The sequence below is a fragment of the Perca flavescens genome, chromosome 12, assembly GCF_004354835.1.
Source record: "Perca flavescens isolate YP-PL-M2 chromosome 12, PFLA_1.0, whole genome shotgun sequence".
Classification (NCBI taxonomy): Eukaryota; Metazoa; Chordata; class Actinopteri; order Perciformes; family Percidae; genus Perca; species Perca flavescens.
In genome coordinates this window covers 7,051,034-7,068,513 of record NC_041342.1, presented here as the reverse complement: position 1 = coordinate 7,068,513, position 17,480 = coordinate 7,051,034, and the positions used below count along the sequence as shown (strand labels likewise).

Here is a 17,480-nt window from a genome sequence, read left to right as displayed (position 1 = left end):
CCCCCTACACTTCCACCTAATAGACGTACCTGTTGCCTTCCCCCATCTTTCCTGATCCACCATCGTCACACCTGAATGAAATGAACTCACTGTTAAATATAGCAGCCTAAATTAAATTCTTCAATCAGCCTAGTGATGGCATCAGATAAGACAACTATTATGCAGTAAGATTGTGCTGCTGTTGAAATTACATTCACATTTTGGATTTTAAAAAGTACAAATATGGAGAGCGACAGACCTTTAAAGAGAGATGTGACCCTGTAATTACATTATTTGCATAATTGCATTAGTTATATTTTGCAGATTATTGTCATTGATTGTGTGCTACCTTATATTTTCCTGTTTTCAGCTCAGCAACCTCGGTTTTTCATATTCTAAGCTAGCTGTGAACTCCCATTTGGCTGCTACATTCCCAGTGTTAGCTAACGCTAGCTAGTCAGTTAACACGAATATTTGCAAGCCTCCAAGCACAGACGTCACACTTTAAATCCTACCTGTTGCCTTTCACCATCCACTTATTTAACTGCTGTCATCCCTTGACATGCTATCTCCTTTTCCCTCTTTCGTTTTCTATTTTTAATCCCCGACAGCTTTTTTGCTCTATCCATATTTTTCCACAGACGACAACTCACTACTGTACCTGCTCGCTCAGCGCTCACGGCACCCCCGCTCTCGATATTACAAATCCTACTATGGCCAAGACCCGCCCTTCAATAGCCCGGGTCTACAGTATGTCAACATTCAATGGGCGCCTACTCTAGCCTGTTAGTCCTCTACAATGTTATGTAACATTGAGGAAATGCAGAAATGATTTAGAAACGCACAAAAGCAGCTACATACTGTATACAAAATAATTTTAAAATCTTTTTATTTTTTTTTAACCATCGCTTTGACTCCCCACTCTTGCGCCACTGTATATATACAGTACGTAGTTCTCCTCTGCAACAGTGTAACAAGACAATGAATGCCAAAACACTGTAACGAGCCAGTCCCGAGCAGGTTGCAGACCTGCTTAGCATGAACACAATCACCAGAGGAGTCCCGCAACAGAGTTTGAAAAACCGCAGCCGAGGCAGAGCCTCTGGATCAACTTGTTTTGGTGGAACATGTGTACGTTCAAAAGTTGTTTTAGTCGTGCAACAGAAAACTCAGATTGGACAGATAGTCTAGCTAGCTGTCTGGATTTACCCTACAGAGATCTGAGGAGCAGTTAACCCAAGTCCTCAGAAATCCACCAGAGTTTAAAATTCCAACAGAAAGAAAGCGGAAGGTGACGGACATCTGGCTGAAAGGAGGGAAATCCGGCAGAACCTCCGGCGGCACCTCAACAATCCTAGAAAATGAAACATAGTCGATATAAACTATGCCCGTCCTAATGTAGATTTTTAAATACATTTCTTCATTTTATTTTGGACTTCCATGCAACACCAAAAAACTGAATATTTAAATTATTCTCCATGAAGATAGTGATCATTTTTGCTCTCCCACTTCTAAAGTTAACTATTTCTACCTTTTTGATGGATTAAATCACTTTGGTGAAGAAAATGTCAACAAGATTTCCTCCATGAAAACTTATATTTCTTCCTTTTTTCACTCAGAATGCTACAGTGTAGTGCAGATTTGTGCACTAATCGAGCAGAAGTTCAGGTAATGCAGCCTCCCTGGGGTGGATCATTGGATTTAAACAAAGATTAAAAACCTCAATTGAACAAGCCAAGGACAGCAAAAACAGAAGATGCAGGGAAACATACCAGAAATTAGACATACATGCTGGATCTTAAAATATTATAACTTGCACAGAATAACTGCTTTATAAGTATGACCTTTTTCTTTTCTTTTTAGGACACATTGTTTGGTGACACCATGTTATTCCCAGCATAGCTCTACACACCATCAACCTAAGCAGAAGTCTAATCAGCAGGAATAAGTGAAAACACGTGAGTGTGTTGGATTTTTATATAGACCCCCTTTTTTACAGCAGACATTTTTGGCTCGTCATATCAGGAAAAGCTAAGGTGTAATTGATGACATTAAAAAGACAGCATTCCAATAAGATATTTCTGGTATGATGCATACTTGCTTTCTGGGACACTTAATGGAACTAAGCCCGATGGAATTTGTTTCACCTGAGCTTTTCAGGTCTGCTGTCAAAAAGGTGTGTTATGGAAAGGAGATGGCCAGGAGAGGGGTTTTACTTATCCTACAACTCCAAATGAAGGTACACAATTCTTTTTATCTTAGATATATTCAATTTGGAAAATGCTCTCACCCTCAGATATAAGACTACACAATCTCCTTCAGGTTTATTCTCTAGGATAGATTACATCCTTTTTTAGAACTGTGTTGGACAGGATCAATGACTGTACAATTGGTATCCAGACACTTTTTGATCATTCCTTTATTACTGTAACCATCTCCTGTCCTCATAAAGATTCAGATTACAGATGCTGCCTAAATCCTACCTTACGGAGCCAGATTCCCTTTGTTGAGTATATTGCCATGCAATGGCAGTGTTTTATTGCTGGGAATAAAAACACCAGAGATAAGCCCGTCTATCTTCCGGAAATCTGGCGCGGCGTATTTACGAGAGGCCATTACCTCTTAAGAAAGAAGATCTTAAGAGCCAACTGGACCTAGAAAACATAATACAGTCTCGAGGCTAAATTTAGGTTGTCATCCAAAGGATCTCTGGCAAACAATTAGACGCTGCCTGCTCTGTGTTAGACCAACTACTAACAAGGAGAGCAGAGTCCCTTATCTTCTTTTGTGTGGAACATAGGTTATATGATTCAGATAATAAACGAGATTGGCTTATAGTGCATATTGCCAGAGAGAAAACCCAACACAACCCCTTATTCGCTGACAGCAATGGGGCATTTTGAATCTGCTGACATAAACCGAATAATGAGGACATTCTGCTTGTTGCTGGGAAGCCCTTTAGTAGGGCCGAGTTTATTTTGATGCATTAGTAAGGTTTGGGATGGGAGGATACAACCTAACCATAATGGTGTTCAGATCTGTTTTATGTGACAGTGCCCGACAGGCATGCCCAATAAGACCACTGATCTTGCTTTGGCATTAGAACCACGACTTTATCATACTTTTTTTCTGATGTAAAGGGTATAATGATTATTATAACGATTTCGTAATGATTGGTGCATGAATATATCTTGAATGCTGACATTATTATGTTGCTCTTCTCTCGTAACATACTGATTACTTACTTTCTGTGAATTTAGCATTCACAAGATATTTTCAGGAAATCCGAAGCTTTGCCTTGAGGCTGCCACTACCCTCCTTTCCTCATCTGTCCTGTTCCATACACCCTCTGTCTGAACTACTTTCTTCTCTTTTTCCTCCTCCTGCTATCCCCACCTCTACCTCATCCCTACTTCCTACAATTACTTGCACATCTCTTCTCTTTCCCTTGTCATCGCCTTTGTTCCTATTCACATTCCTCGCCTCTCCTCTGCCGCTTTTGTGCCACTGCAGTATTGATGCAAGCCTATTATGTGTCAGTGTGATGGTAGGGAATGACGAGGAGAGTGAAAGAAGAAAACAGTAAAGGAAAGAAAGTAAAAGAGCTTTGATATCATGCTCAACAGCATGTACATAAAACACATTGTGTCATACAAATCAGCTTATTCCTGTTAGGCACAAACTTAATGTAAGTATGCGTATACGGTCATGCAGGCCATGTAACACAACTGTACGGAATAACGTCCCAATGGAGGTTTGTATTAGTTGAAAAAAAAAAATACATGTAGAAATTGCATCAAGGTTTAACTTTTAAGCTGGGTTCAGAGTATGTTGATAAAGGCAGAATATCTGCACAACCCGGTCTCACGCCCGGTCTCATGGCAGTTTGTGATATGGTAACGTTATTGAATCTATTGATTCATGGACAGGACACGATAAGGGCGTTTTTTTTCATGTGGTGATTACGAATTTTAAAGCAATGTATTTCAATGGGAAGCATATTTCGTGATCGCAGAACGAGTAATGAGTAGCGAGTAGTATTGATAAGGCGAAAGTCCGCGCTGGGAGGTTGGTCGGGGTGGTGGATGGGTAAACAACACAGGACTGTCACCCCAGAGACCGTGGGATTGCGTCCCGCATGTTGCAGTTCCTTTCCGCGTTATTCTCTTCCTAACCATAACCGTCCCGCTGTTGTCGGCGTGTCCCGCGTGTGATGGTTCCTTTCCCCGTTCTTTTCCTAACCACAATCGTCCCGTTGTTGTGGCGTTTCATTTCCCTGTTGTTGTGTGCCCCTGCGCCCGGGGATTGCGTCCCGCGACTGGCGGCCCGTCCCGTTGTTGTGGCCGGCGTGTGGCGTTTCGTTTCCCCGTTGTGGGCCCCTGCGCCTGGGGATGCGCCCGGGGATCGCGTCCCACATGTGGCGGTCTGTCCTGTTGTGGCCGGCGTGTGGCGCCTCATTTCCCAGTTGTTGCGTCCCCCAGAGCAGGTTCGAAAATCGTGACCTGTACATGTTCAAAATTCGTGACGTGTACACGAAATAAACATTAAAATCGTGACCTGTACACGAAATAACATAACTATTTCATCTGCAAGATATAGTCTTTGGACTACTTGCACCTTACTACATAAATATCTTCAGGAAACACAAAATTGCTTTTACTACTGTTGTTTATCCCAATTCTACTTTAAATTTATGTTTTGTTATGTCTGTTTGAAATGAAAAGGAATTCTCAACACTTATTTAAGTTTCACTTTTAAGGTAAAGACGGGAGTTAGAGAATAGACATGCAGTGAGGCACACAGTTAGAGGGGTCGAAATAGAGAAAACAGCAAATACCGAGATGGACGAAACAAGCTGTCAATACATTAGTATGCTGACGGGATGCTTATGTTACTCAGCAGGTCTGCATGTAATGGCATTAAGCCCCCTGCCTCTTACACACACAAACACACACTCTAGTCTCGTAGTGAGATGCAGCAGCTCTACATTGAGGTAACACACAAAGCGCCGAAAGCAGATAAAGTACACCTGAGCTCTCAAATGAGGTCATTTGACAAATAGAAGCTAGAAAGCCACACACACACACACACACACACACACACACACACACACACACACACACACACACACACACACACACACACACACACACACACACACACACACACACACACACACACACTATACGCTGGAGGCGATGCTCAATATCTTCTCTGTTGCTCTTTGTCTTTTTATGTTTTTGCTCTTTTACGCTAAGTATGCTGCATGCTGAGTCCTTGTAAGGGTGACTTGCAGAATTAGAGTGATTCATAGCAAACAACGTCAATCTGGAAAAGTAAATAAACACAGCACTGCCAGAGAACACATGATGCTGACTGTAAGAAATTATGGATTTGTGGGAGTCTTTCATACAACAACAAAAAGTGCCACTGACGATGGTTTTGAAAATGGCCATCTGACCTTTACAAGATCACTTTAATATTTATTTTAAGACCTGTGTGGTGAACTATGTCCCTCTTGCACTCTCATTCCATCGCTGCATTCTAAACATTATCAGCATTCATACATTACAAATAACTTTAATTGAACTGAAACATTTATCAGTTCTCTTGTGTTTGAGGTGGAACTAAATCACTGAATAGGCACTTCAATCCCTCCTGGTATCTACAGTACCACAAACATGAGCTCACACACACACACACACACACACACACACACACACACACACACACACCACTAACACCATCCAATTAATCTCCTCAGAAACAAAGGGAGGCTTCTAATTAACACAGGACAGAGAACAGGCCATGGCACAACAAGCATAGTAATAACAGGCAGATAAGGCAGATAATTTTAGATGTTGTATGGACAAACAATGAGGGTGATTTTGTACTTCAACATTCAGTCACAACTATCAAACTCTGACATAAATGATAAATAATGGGAGCCTGCAGCTGTTCCCAGCGGTGAAATTGGAAAGTTTACTGTGATTCACAACACGTGATCCGCCCTGTCAATAGTACAGTTGTCTCGGATTCTTGCCAAACAGCTGCCAACACAAATACAAATCTCTGAGAAATCTGAGAAAAATACTGTGTATTTGCCTTAACTCTTAACCTTCTGTTACAGTAGATTTTTAACTAATCTATAAAAGACCCTGCTGTGAGTAAATACTGCCTCATGTGTAAGGGTTTAAATTAATGCCACATCACACACGCTTGTTCTTTATCTTACCAATGTACAGTATGTGTGGCAAACTTAGAAAGCCGTTTAAGCTTTAACTGTAGGAATAGTATCAATAGGTGCAGACAGGGGAAAATGGCTTCTTCTTTATCGACTTTTCCCTCCCTCCTCTGCTTTGTGTGCCTTTCTTTGCATGTTTGACCGATTCCTACCATCTTCGGCTTACAGGACATTCAAAGAATGACTCCTGATTTGTATAGGAACCTTTTGACTGTGGGTGAATATCTTTTAAACAGCTGTACTGAACTGATAGGTTCATTAAACTCAAGGACAGTAAATGAAAATAGGCATCCTATATGTGAGTGTATGTGTTCACATATACACTCCCAAAATAAGTGAGCTCTTGTAGATGTGTGTGTGAAGGTTTCTGTCAGATGTGACATTCCTTCAGTGTGTTCGATCAACGGGGAAAATGGAAGCCTCTTTCTCTCACCCTCTCTGCCAGCTTCCTTTCATCCCCCTCTGCCCCTCCCCTCTCGGGATGAGAATTGCAAAATCAATAGAGCTAAATGGAGTGGCAGTGGAAGCCATTGAGTGTGCTTTCTAAGTGATGGAGGAACAATGACAGTAAGAAGCTGTGACACCCAACAGTCACCTCCTTTCTTCCCTTAATCCACTACACTCCTTTTTCAACAGTCTGTAACTCGGTGAGTTTGTCTTCATTATTAACCACAAGGCACTGTAGTAGCTCTTACCCATTAACTTTTGTTTAGTAGTAGTAGAAATACTGAACAAGAAAGTATAGATATGTAATTCAAATAGTTACTGCAGAAAAACAATGTATAAAAGTAAAGTAATAAATCACAACCTTGATCAAATTAAAATTAATTAAAAAAAAATCAGGGGAAATAAGGCCATATTGTCTATCACTCAGTTTAGATACGACACTTGCTTACTTTTTAATTTTTTTAGGCTTTGCAAGTTTTATTTATTAAGGAAGTGTCAAGATCAAGATCTCTTTGACAAAAGAGACCTAAAAATGAATCACACCTAAAAATATTACACTGTATTATAATCGGGCACTGTGTATCTGCAAAGCTGTTTAGCTATATTTTTAAATCACAATTATGTGAATTTATACTGTATGGATACTTTTTATTACCAAGTAATTAAAACTACTGCTTTGTAATTCTCTGAATTCTTTGAAGAAATTAAACTACATAACATGAAAAACCAGAACTTAATAAACCTTTTTCACAGCTGACGTTTCAGGTGTGGAAGGAATCCCTGACCCATTTGAGTGTCGGAATATTTAGTGGGAAACATATCCGCTATACAGTGCCATCAACAATTCTATATATAGGATCAAAAGAAGTAGTGCATGGCACTACCAATCCCCCAATGCAATGCCCTTTATACAGTAGATGGAAAAATGACATATATGTCATATAACACTACAGTACATCTGTGAGTGATGCTCACTATAAACTATTGAATGAATGAGTAAACAAGAGAGTTATTTCTGTTTGCATCTACAAGTGTTAAACTTTATAGACCATTTAAATAGAGTTGGGTAATATATCAATATTATATCGGGATATGAGACTAGATATCGTCTTAGATTTTGGATATCGTAGTATCGTAATATGACGTGTTGTCTTTTCCTAGTTTTAAAGGCTACATTACAGTAAAGTGATGTCATTTTCTGAACTTACCAGACTGTTGCAACTGTTCTATTATTTACCTTTGCCCACTTAGTCATTATATCCACATTACTGATGATCATTTATCTAAAATCTCATTGTGTAAATATTTTGTGAACGCACAAATAGTCAACATTACAATATCGTTGCGGTATGGATATCGAGGTATTTAGTCAAATAGTAAAAAAAAAATAATATCATGTTTTATTTTCTCCATATCGCCCTGCCCTACATTTAAAAGTAATTTTGTTCTTTTTGCGGATAAAAGCTAATAATGGATTTAAGAAGAATTTCAACGTATCTTATGAAATCCAATTGACAAACCACAACCATATCGTTGGTTGTAGCTGACGGTCCTCAATTTAAAATAAAAGAATATTTAAAAAGATGCATGTGCCTGCATTTTCCCTTGATTTGTACAGTCCTCTGAACTTTCTCGCATCTTAAAAAAAAAATTATTATATTTGTAGAGGGCTGCAGCTGTTTTTAAAGGCACTGTGACTTTTCTTTAACGTAAAATCCTGTGTGCTGCTCCAGGGCACATCAGGTTTTGATGTCAGTTTTTCAGATTCAAAACGAAGTTGTTTCTTTCTGTACTCACCATTTTGAGAGACTCAACAATAACAGAGGCCAAAATCTATACACAAAAGGAGGCAGAGACACCCGTTTCTCCTTTGGCAGTAATGCAATCCAGCTGCAAGATATGTTTTCACAAAAATAATTCTTCATACCAGTTTCCCTAATGTACTGCTCTTTCAACCTGCATGTAAAACCAATATAGTGGTTAGCTGCACAAGATGTTCAAATATGCTGGAAGTCACCACCATAAAAAAGCATATTAGGCAAAGGTGAGTACACCAAACTGCATTGTACTGTACACATCACAGACTGATGATCACAGAGTAGGTTTTTCCTTCATTCTGCCCAATTGTGCTCCTATGATGATGTCCTTTCTCTCATTAACCTCCAGTATTTTAGACCAGTTTCCATTTATGTTTAATGAGAGACTGCAGTGATTTGTACTGGTAAGTAACTCATCACATATTCTCTTTGACGGCACTGCAGTACATGCTTGCTCCATGTGGTCCTTCACAAGATCCAGCTCAAGGAGCAAATAGGATCCCTGTTATCTACGTACTGCGTGTGTGTGTGTGTGTGTGTGTGTGAGAGAGAGAGAATGAGAGAGAATAAGGGAAAGAAGCAAGACTGAAATATAACAATCTTGAGGTTGTTTGCTTGTTTGCTAAGAAAACTCGGCAGTCTGCTACTTGGCTGCCCTTCTCTTTGTCACATCCATGTCTGTGGGTCTCGGGAAAAAAAAAAAAAACACTGGACTGAAAAAAAACACTTTTCAATCTACCTTTGACTTAGAACAAACAACCACCTGGTTGGAGGGTACACTGCGGCACCAGCAGAGATAGAGCAAATGCACTGGGGATGTTTGCATGCACACAAGAAATGACAGCGTAACACAAGCAACCTGAGCCTTGTATGTACTTTTTCCATGCGAGATAAAAAACATAATACAAATTGGATAAATCCAAAATAATCAGAGTAGACACACATGCTGATGTATGGCCACACAGCCATGAGCACACATACATACAGGACACAAATTCAAGTCTCTTATAATCTGCCTACTGAGCAAAAACTCCTAAGAGCTTGCTGTAATTATGAAGCATTTTCTAATCATTTCAGTATGAGGTGGACGTACGCTGTATCCTAAAGGTAAACGATTAGATTAGATTTACATCTACCATTCATTATTAGTGAGCTGGGGAGAGTCTATAGAAAGAGGAGATTTGAATACCAGGTTCATTGGCTTATCGTGAAAATCATTTTAACCCCAGGGATTTTCTGTTCTTTTTACAGCAGGATTTTCTCTGCTCAGTGACTGCCTGGTGAGCTAGAGGGACTGGAGTGACGGCCTTCAGCCGGATGATTCTCATTCAAGCATACACCTCACTGAGGTGTCCTTGAGCAAGACTTTGAGCTCCACAGTCACTGGTCTCACCCTGAATTGTAATGTCTTAAAGGCAGGGGGCAAAAACAGATGTCACTTTGAGTACTAAAACATAAAATCTATATCTTTATATTCCGATAAAATACCTGCCTGCTGTGTCTTGTGAAATTTAGGGGTTTTAACTATTGAGCATATCTGCAGGATAACTGCAGTAGGAAAGGCATTCACAGAGAAAAATAAACCGTATTATATGCATCTCTCTCTAAATGAAGCAACTTCATATGGTGCAATTTCTTCCTCTCAAAGGCTTTCGCGGGAGTGAAACAGTAAACTTCACTGCAAATTAGTTCCACAACTCTCCAGAAGCATGACAGATAATAAAGGTCTGCTGCTGGGTGAGCGATTACCCATAACTAAACAGACTTTCCACTTTGGGTCTATGCTTCTGTATGTGTGTGTGTGTGTGTGTGTGTGTGTGTGTGTGTGTGTGTGTATATGTGTGTGTGTGTGTGTGTGTGCGTGGGATAACAGTGTCTTCTACCCTCTTATCTCCTGCAGCGAGAAGAAGAAAGTGATGGAGGGACTCTGGTAATTAGAATGGAGAGCCTCTCCTTTCACTACACAACTAATGATAGCCCTTCACCTGCTGTAGAAAAATCACCCTGAATCCACAATCTATGCTCACACTCAAATAGGACAGCACACACGCATACGCACACGTACACAAACACGCACACGCTCACCTGCTCCAGTTTCCAGTGGAACTCTGCGGGTCTGAAAGTGTCGACCTGAGTGAAATCTCTTCTGAGAAGGAACACCAGGCGGCAGTTGTGAACATACAGAGAGTAATGGTGGCGGTTCATTTCTGCAAAAGAAAGATAACAAACATGCATGGTTACACAAAGACACCAACACACGCACACAGTTAAACATAGGTCTACAATATGCAGTGTATGAATCAACAACATGATGCCCTCTACATGTACTTCGAGGACAAAACACGGATGCTTCTGCTCCCTAAGTTTTTCTTAATGGATTTCGTTCTGGGATCATCCATAAAAATGTCATACAGCACAGCTGTGTGAAAGAATAAACTCTTTTCAGCAACCTCAGATGGGTTCTCTACTCCAAAACACAGCTGTCAGCATGACCGAAAGTTTGTTCACAGAGTGCATTCTGCTGATACGTCTATGTTTTTATTATTGACTGGTGTCTGTAAGATGGCATTGAAAAGCAAGTCCCACTTGCTATGCTTTTATAATACACTGAATCAGCTTGAGGTGCATTATATTTTATTTTTGCACCATTTAAAATGCATAAAATGAGAAAGATAAATAATATGCAGTGCAGGAGAGGCAGAAAACCCAGTGGGCTTATTTGAAGCCTACACCTAAATAATGTTGAAATTACACAAACACAAAAATTAACATACGGAAAATAATATGACAAAAAGTGATGGCAAACTAACAATAACATATAAATAATAAAAATAATAATAGTATCAAATTAAAAGCATAAAATTAGAGTGTGTAATGTCTATGAGTGTGTATTTATAAGGAAGATATTGGTTTACACGCTGTATTGACTCCTGAACAGTAACAATACATGTCACTATAAGTGAAACAAATAAAACATGAATACATGGACAACAATACATACACAGTTACAAGACTGCAGTTAAATGGTCTTTTAAGCATCTTTTGTATAATTTTGTAGAGGAACAGCTTTTTGCCAGGTGGGAAAATCCATTCCATAATTTAGTCATATAGATGGCCGCTCACCAAGAGTCAGGGTCTGTCCTCGCCACTGTCGCACCAAATGCTTGCTCCTGGGGGGAAATGTTGGGTCTTTAAATTATAGAGTGTAGTCTAGATCTACTCTCTCTGTATTGCTCTTTACATTTTATTTTTTGTCTTTTAATGCTTTGAAATTGTTTTTAATTGTTTTCTAACTGTTTTTAATGTTTCATGTAAAGCACTTTGAATTGCCTTGTTGCTGAAATGTACTATACAAATAAAGCTGCCTTGCCTAAAGTGTCCTGAGATAACGCCTGTTATGATTTGACACTATAAATACAATTGAATTGAATAATTTGGCACCTCTAAATCTTACAAAGAAATTGACCTCTGCAGGTGAGATATTTAGGAGGATGAAGATCTGAAGATTGATGAAGTGGGTAGGAATGGACCTGTGCACTGCTCAGGAATATTCCCTTCACCTGAAAGTATCTTATAAATAAAAACACATAATTGAGAAATATTGATGTCATAAATATTAGAATATAAGAATCTGGAGTTTCTAAGATAGAGGAGCAGATGAGATGTGAGACTGATCAGGTTGCAATCCTAAAAAAAAATTCTGGAGGACCAAACATTTGTTGAGAGTAGTAGGAAAAGCACTCATCCAAACTATATTACAATATTAAAGACAGATATATTAGACTGGACAGTAATAAGGACTAAGGAGACAGTTTGAAGATAACTAACCCTCCTTATTATACCAATGTAATATACAGTATATAATTTAAATAAGAGAACTAGGGTTGTGTAATCTGCCAACATTATTGGAGAAAATATGTTTTGGACATTAAACAAATCATTAAACTAGACAATGCTGTAATGGTCCATGAGATTTTAAAATCGTCATTTCTAGACTCACATTGAGATTATAGACTGGCTTTGACAGATTATCAATTCTCCTGTTTGATGAATCAACTAATGATCTGTACACAAGTTGTGAAGCTTTTTTTCCTGTTGTCCAAGCAAAGTTCCAGTAAAGTGTTTTTGCTGGTCCAACAATTCACGCACCTGAGCCAAGGTGACATATTCCTCAGTGGTGTTGTTAGAAGCTTTGGTTGACATGGTTTAGTCCTCAGTCTTTCAAATATACAAATATACATATATATATATATACAAAAAAACTACTAGGCCCAAAGAAACTAGTAATGTCCACAACTTTTCTTTAGAGACTTTTTTTCATTCATTCAGCAACAGAACTTTTGAGTTCTAGGCAGGAGTTCAGAGAAGCAGAAGCAGCCAATTTAAGATCATTCAGTTTGTAATAATACACTTTCACCAGTTTTTAAGCAATTCTAAGGTGTGAAAAAATGTGTTTACATTTATTGTTTCACCATTTCACTTCAGGTTGGGTAATAATTCAATATTATTTATTGCATTTACGTACATATAATTTTGCTAAAATCTGTCACAGTGTGAACTCTTGAATACTAATATTTTTCAATAAAATAAAGAATTATTAGTGAAATAAAAGAAGCTTAACGTTTACATGTATATGTTTTTACCTTCTGATAAATAATGTAGTAATTATACTGAAATGTTTCTATCAAGATGTAATGCTTTAAAAACATCAACAGTTATTGTGTCCCTATCACCCGTGTTTTTTCTTTTTTCAAGATTTTTTTGGGGCATTTCCGCCTTTAATGGAAAGTACAGCAAGATATGAAAGGGGAGAGAGAGGGGGATGACATGCAGGAAATTGTCTCAGGTCGGACTCGGACCCTGGACCTTCTGCGTCGAGGTATACACCTCCATATATGTGCGCCTGCTCTACCCACTGAGCCGACCCGGCCACCCTATAGCCCATCTTTGATGTCACCTGGCTCAGCCAAATGAATGGTGAGTTGCAATAAAAAAAAATGTCACACAGTATTGGTGATCTGGCCCTCACACTGAGCCTCCTGGTACCATTTACATCCTTATGCCAAAAAGTTGCAAATGAAAAAAGGGTTTATGAGATTCTGATGGTTTAACACAAACCACTCTGCAGTTTTGCACTACAAGATCAGACTACACATTTCGTAAGCTAATACACCATCTGTGAGACCATTGTGAGAGCGTGCAATGTGCAGATGGCTTGCTTAATTACTCAGTTCAGGCAGCTTAGTTCAGATATGCAGTGGGAGAAAAGTTTAAAGTTTCAAAGGGCATTTGTCATTTAGGGCTTCAGTCTTGGCCTAATTGTCTTGTAATTTGTTGAAAGGATGTTTTTGATCATGTTATGTTCATAGTATGTTTCTAATGCGCTGGACACTAGGAAATCAAAGTGAAAAATGTTTCAGTAAAAGGGATGTAAGAATCAAGTAGTTCCCAGTGAGACTCCTAAAGTAGAGCAGAAATGTTTCTAAGATATAGGAATATTAATGTAAACGCAATGACAACTTTCTGTCTAAATTGGTCAAATGTTCACTCTCTTACATGTTCGATGGTGGAAATGTCGTTCTTAACAGTGAGCACGTGTGAAATTGTTTCCTCACCAGTCTTGTCAGAGTTACACAGTAAGGTTTCCTTCTCAGCTCTGAGTCCTGGACTGGGCCCGTGTTTCATCCACGTTGCTATGGTGAACTGGTCGGTCAGGTTTTGGGGGACCACATGATCTGGAACATTAGCAGCCTGATGTCCGTCAAATCTGTAGATAAGGTCGCTGTCGCGGCCACTGTCAGTCAGCAGAGACGCCGTCCAGTTGGAGGAAGAGCTGGGGGCAGGAAGGAGGTCGGTGCTGCCTGATGCTGCACCTGGATGTGCCAATCAGACGATACAACGCTGTCAACACGGCTGCACAGAGAATCAACCTGCAGAGAAACCGCTTCCCCACAACTTTCTTTTTAACTATGTGATTTCTCTGAGTACCAGAAGTCAGCATACATCACATCAGTTCATGACCTAATGAATTCTGGATTAAACAAAGAAATGGTGCTATTGTAATCTGATATTATTGTGTGCCATTTGTTGCTAACTGAATCTACTTACATGAAACTTACATTTGCCAACACGTAGATTACCCTGTAACCAAATTGAAATAAGATTTGTGTGGGCCCTACTGTAGATACAGTGACAATATGGCAATTTAACACATTTTGAGAGCAAATCATTGAAATACAAGACAAAGTCTAATCTTACGTCTGTAAATCACCTGACTGTGTGAACGGGCATATTGACACATTTCAAATGGAGACTGTTTTTTGTTTGTTTTTTTTAGATAAATTTACATAATTATGAGGTGAAAGAAATGTTGAAAATTATCATTGTGCACAACACAATTTTCCTGTCTTTCTCAAAAACAAATTATTTTAATTTCTCACCAGGAATATTTGGTTTGTACAGTGTAATAGACAGTGCTGTATACTGTTTTGCAGTCCAAACTAGCCTAGGGAAGCAAAATAAAATAAAAAATAAACACGCCACAAATTTTACTTTAAATAAAAGGATTATTTAAAAATAGTCTCCAGGAATAAAAAGGCACACCGGAAATTGGTATATTAATATACTGCAGAGTCTAAGATGTCTAGAGGTAATTTCCTCTTTGAATTAAATTGTTCCTGGTCTGTAATTATTATTACTACCCTTTGCTCTCTCATCGTCCCCAACTCCTACATAGCATCTCACTATTTCAACAAAGCAGTCAATGGAACTTCAACTCATTTCTTGTTCTCACCTTTCCTTTCTCTCCACTTACCACAGAGTTTTTGCAGAGACTTCTCAGAGTAGGTTTCCCGATCGCAGCCCTTCCCGATGTGATTGGTCTGTAGCTCTACCATCGCCTTCACGCCAGAGAGAGGACCTCCACACGTTTCCAAGTGCATCTTGGGAAACAGCTGCCTGCTTCCAGTCCCTGGCTCATAGTCCACTCGCTTGTTCCAACCTTTAAGAGTCAACATGTGTTTAGTAGTTTTTATAGAGTAAGTAGTTAATTTAGTCATGTCAGTGGTGTTATATGTTGCAATTACAGGCAACCTGCTATCACATAGTTAAACAATGGTTGTTTTTTCTACTTATTTGAATGAAATCATTACGTAAGAAATAAAGTACACTTTATGTTGTGTTACATTGTTACTGTATGTGAAATGACACCTGATGACTGGTCCATATTAGTTTTACCTCTCAGAAATTAGATAGCTGGAATGAGATCTCATATTCCTGTTAGTCTTTTTGAACATTTCACTTAAGTGGACCTTATCTCAAGGTATGTAGCACTCTTACTAACTCAATCATACAAACGCACTGGGATGTCTAAGCATCAATATCATGTTGGTTGTGGTTTCACTGTGGTGTGACAACAAAATGGACTATTTTTAGTCATCGTGAGTTCTGTTCTGTTTGACCTGTCTCTCTCAATTACACCACACTTTGTACTCTGCCTCACATATTTCAAGAAACAGTTGTTGCTAGCAATTTGTTGAAGGGAAGGGCTGTCTTTGTCCTATCCTTCCTCAGTTTTTGACATTTGTCTTCTCTAAAACAACTACAGGTTCACCACTAACCGTTCACTTTGAATCGCAATTTACTTCAATTTAGATCAGCCTCTGGGTGATACTGTGTGTGGAGCTGGTTCTGGCATTTGTTTAATATCTCATTGTGAAGGTTACATTTTGAAAAAAAGGTTTCGTATTAGCCTCACATTTTATGTTCTGCAAGATTTTTGTATTTTAAAATTCAGAGAACAAGGGAAGCTGTCGGAGCAACAGTAACTCAGTTAATCATAGTGTGTAATATGTATGTGCACTTGTATTCCAAGTAATAAACATCTATTTTAGCCTTTTTTATATCTTACATCACTGTTCACTGTTCGACCTACATACCTCTTGTTGCTAACCTTGTTGTTTTTAGAGCTGTCCACCGAAATGTAGGAAACGTTCTACTGTAGTTGGTTTCATAATGAGCATGGGGGTCTTTAAAAAAGGACAGGCAAACACCCAGGCTTGGGTTTTTTTCAGTGAATTCTTGCCCTGTGCCAAGTCAAAAGGAGACTGGAAGGGCCAGTAACATGACAGGCCTGGTAGAAAGAGCTGCTGACCTCCTTATAACTGTCAGTCCTGTTGCCAGGTGTTCTATTTTCATTACCCAGGTGTTTTATCTATCCTCAATGTACCAGAATCTCTGAATCGCAGTGGTGAAAGGGATTCACAAGCATGATTGTGTACAGGGGCCGGTTTCAGAAAGCAGGTTAAGTGAAAACTGTGAGTTTGTTAACCCTGAGATTAGGGAAACTCTGGGTTTTCCGTTTCAGAAAGGGAGGTTTTTGAAACATGAGAAAGAGGGGTAACTCCAGCCCGGTAGGTAGAGGTAACTTAACCTCAGTCAGTGAACCTAACCTGGTCGGGAGCAGGTTTTCTTCAATAAACCTCAAGTTTCTCGCAGTCTCCTCCCTCTGACACAGCGCTCTTTCATTTCCTCATTCATTCATTCAGTCTGTATCAGGCGCATTTTAGCGCAGTTTTGTCATCTGCTTGAATAAAAAAAGAACAACAGGGTTTGTTAACTGTTAGGCAGACTATAAATTGATTTTTTTCGAACATGGCACGTCCTTTTGTCAACGATCCCGTTGATGAAGAAGCTGTATTACTTCGCAGGGAGTTAAACATGCATCGGGAGATGAAATTGAGGCTAGACTAGATGTATTATCATTTCCAGATAACTACCTATTTGAGCGGTATTGTTTTTCTTCACAGTCGATCAGATATGTAGATACCTTATCCGTCCTCATATCACTAACATCCACCATCGTGGACATGATGCTTTTACATCCCAGCAGATTCTTTGTGTCGCATTATGTTTTTTGCAAACTGCAGTTTTATTTACAACATTGGTAATGCGGGGCATATTAGTAAAGCCACTGTATGCAGAGCCGTCAGAAA

At 39.2% G+C, this 17,480-nt stretch overlaps 1 protein-coding gene across 2 annotated transcripts in view; it reads right to left on the bottom strand.

Annotated features, from left to right (window-relative positions):
• Nucleotides 1-17,480, bottom strand: part of clstn2a (calsyntenin 2a) — a 195,331-nt gene that overhangs the window by 31,839 nt on the left and 146,012 nt on the right. For both annotated transcript variants that reach the window (XM_028592720.1, XM_028592721.1), the window contains 3 exons: nt 15,302-15,487; nt 14,103-14,360; nt 10,573-10,694 (listed from right to left, as the gene is read on the bottom strand). In XM_028592720.1, coding sequence (XP_028448521.1) covers nt 10,573-10,694; nt 14,103-14,360; nt 15,302-15,487 — 566 coding nt within the window. The remainder of the gene's footprint in view (nt 1-10,572; nt 10,695-14,102; nt 14,361-15,301; nt 15,488-17,480) is intronic.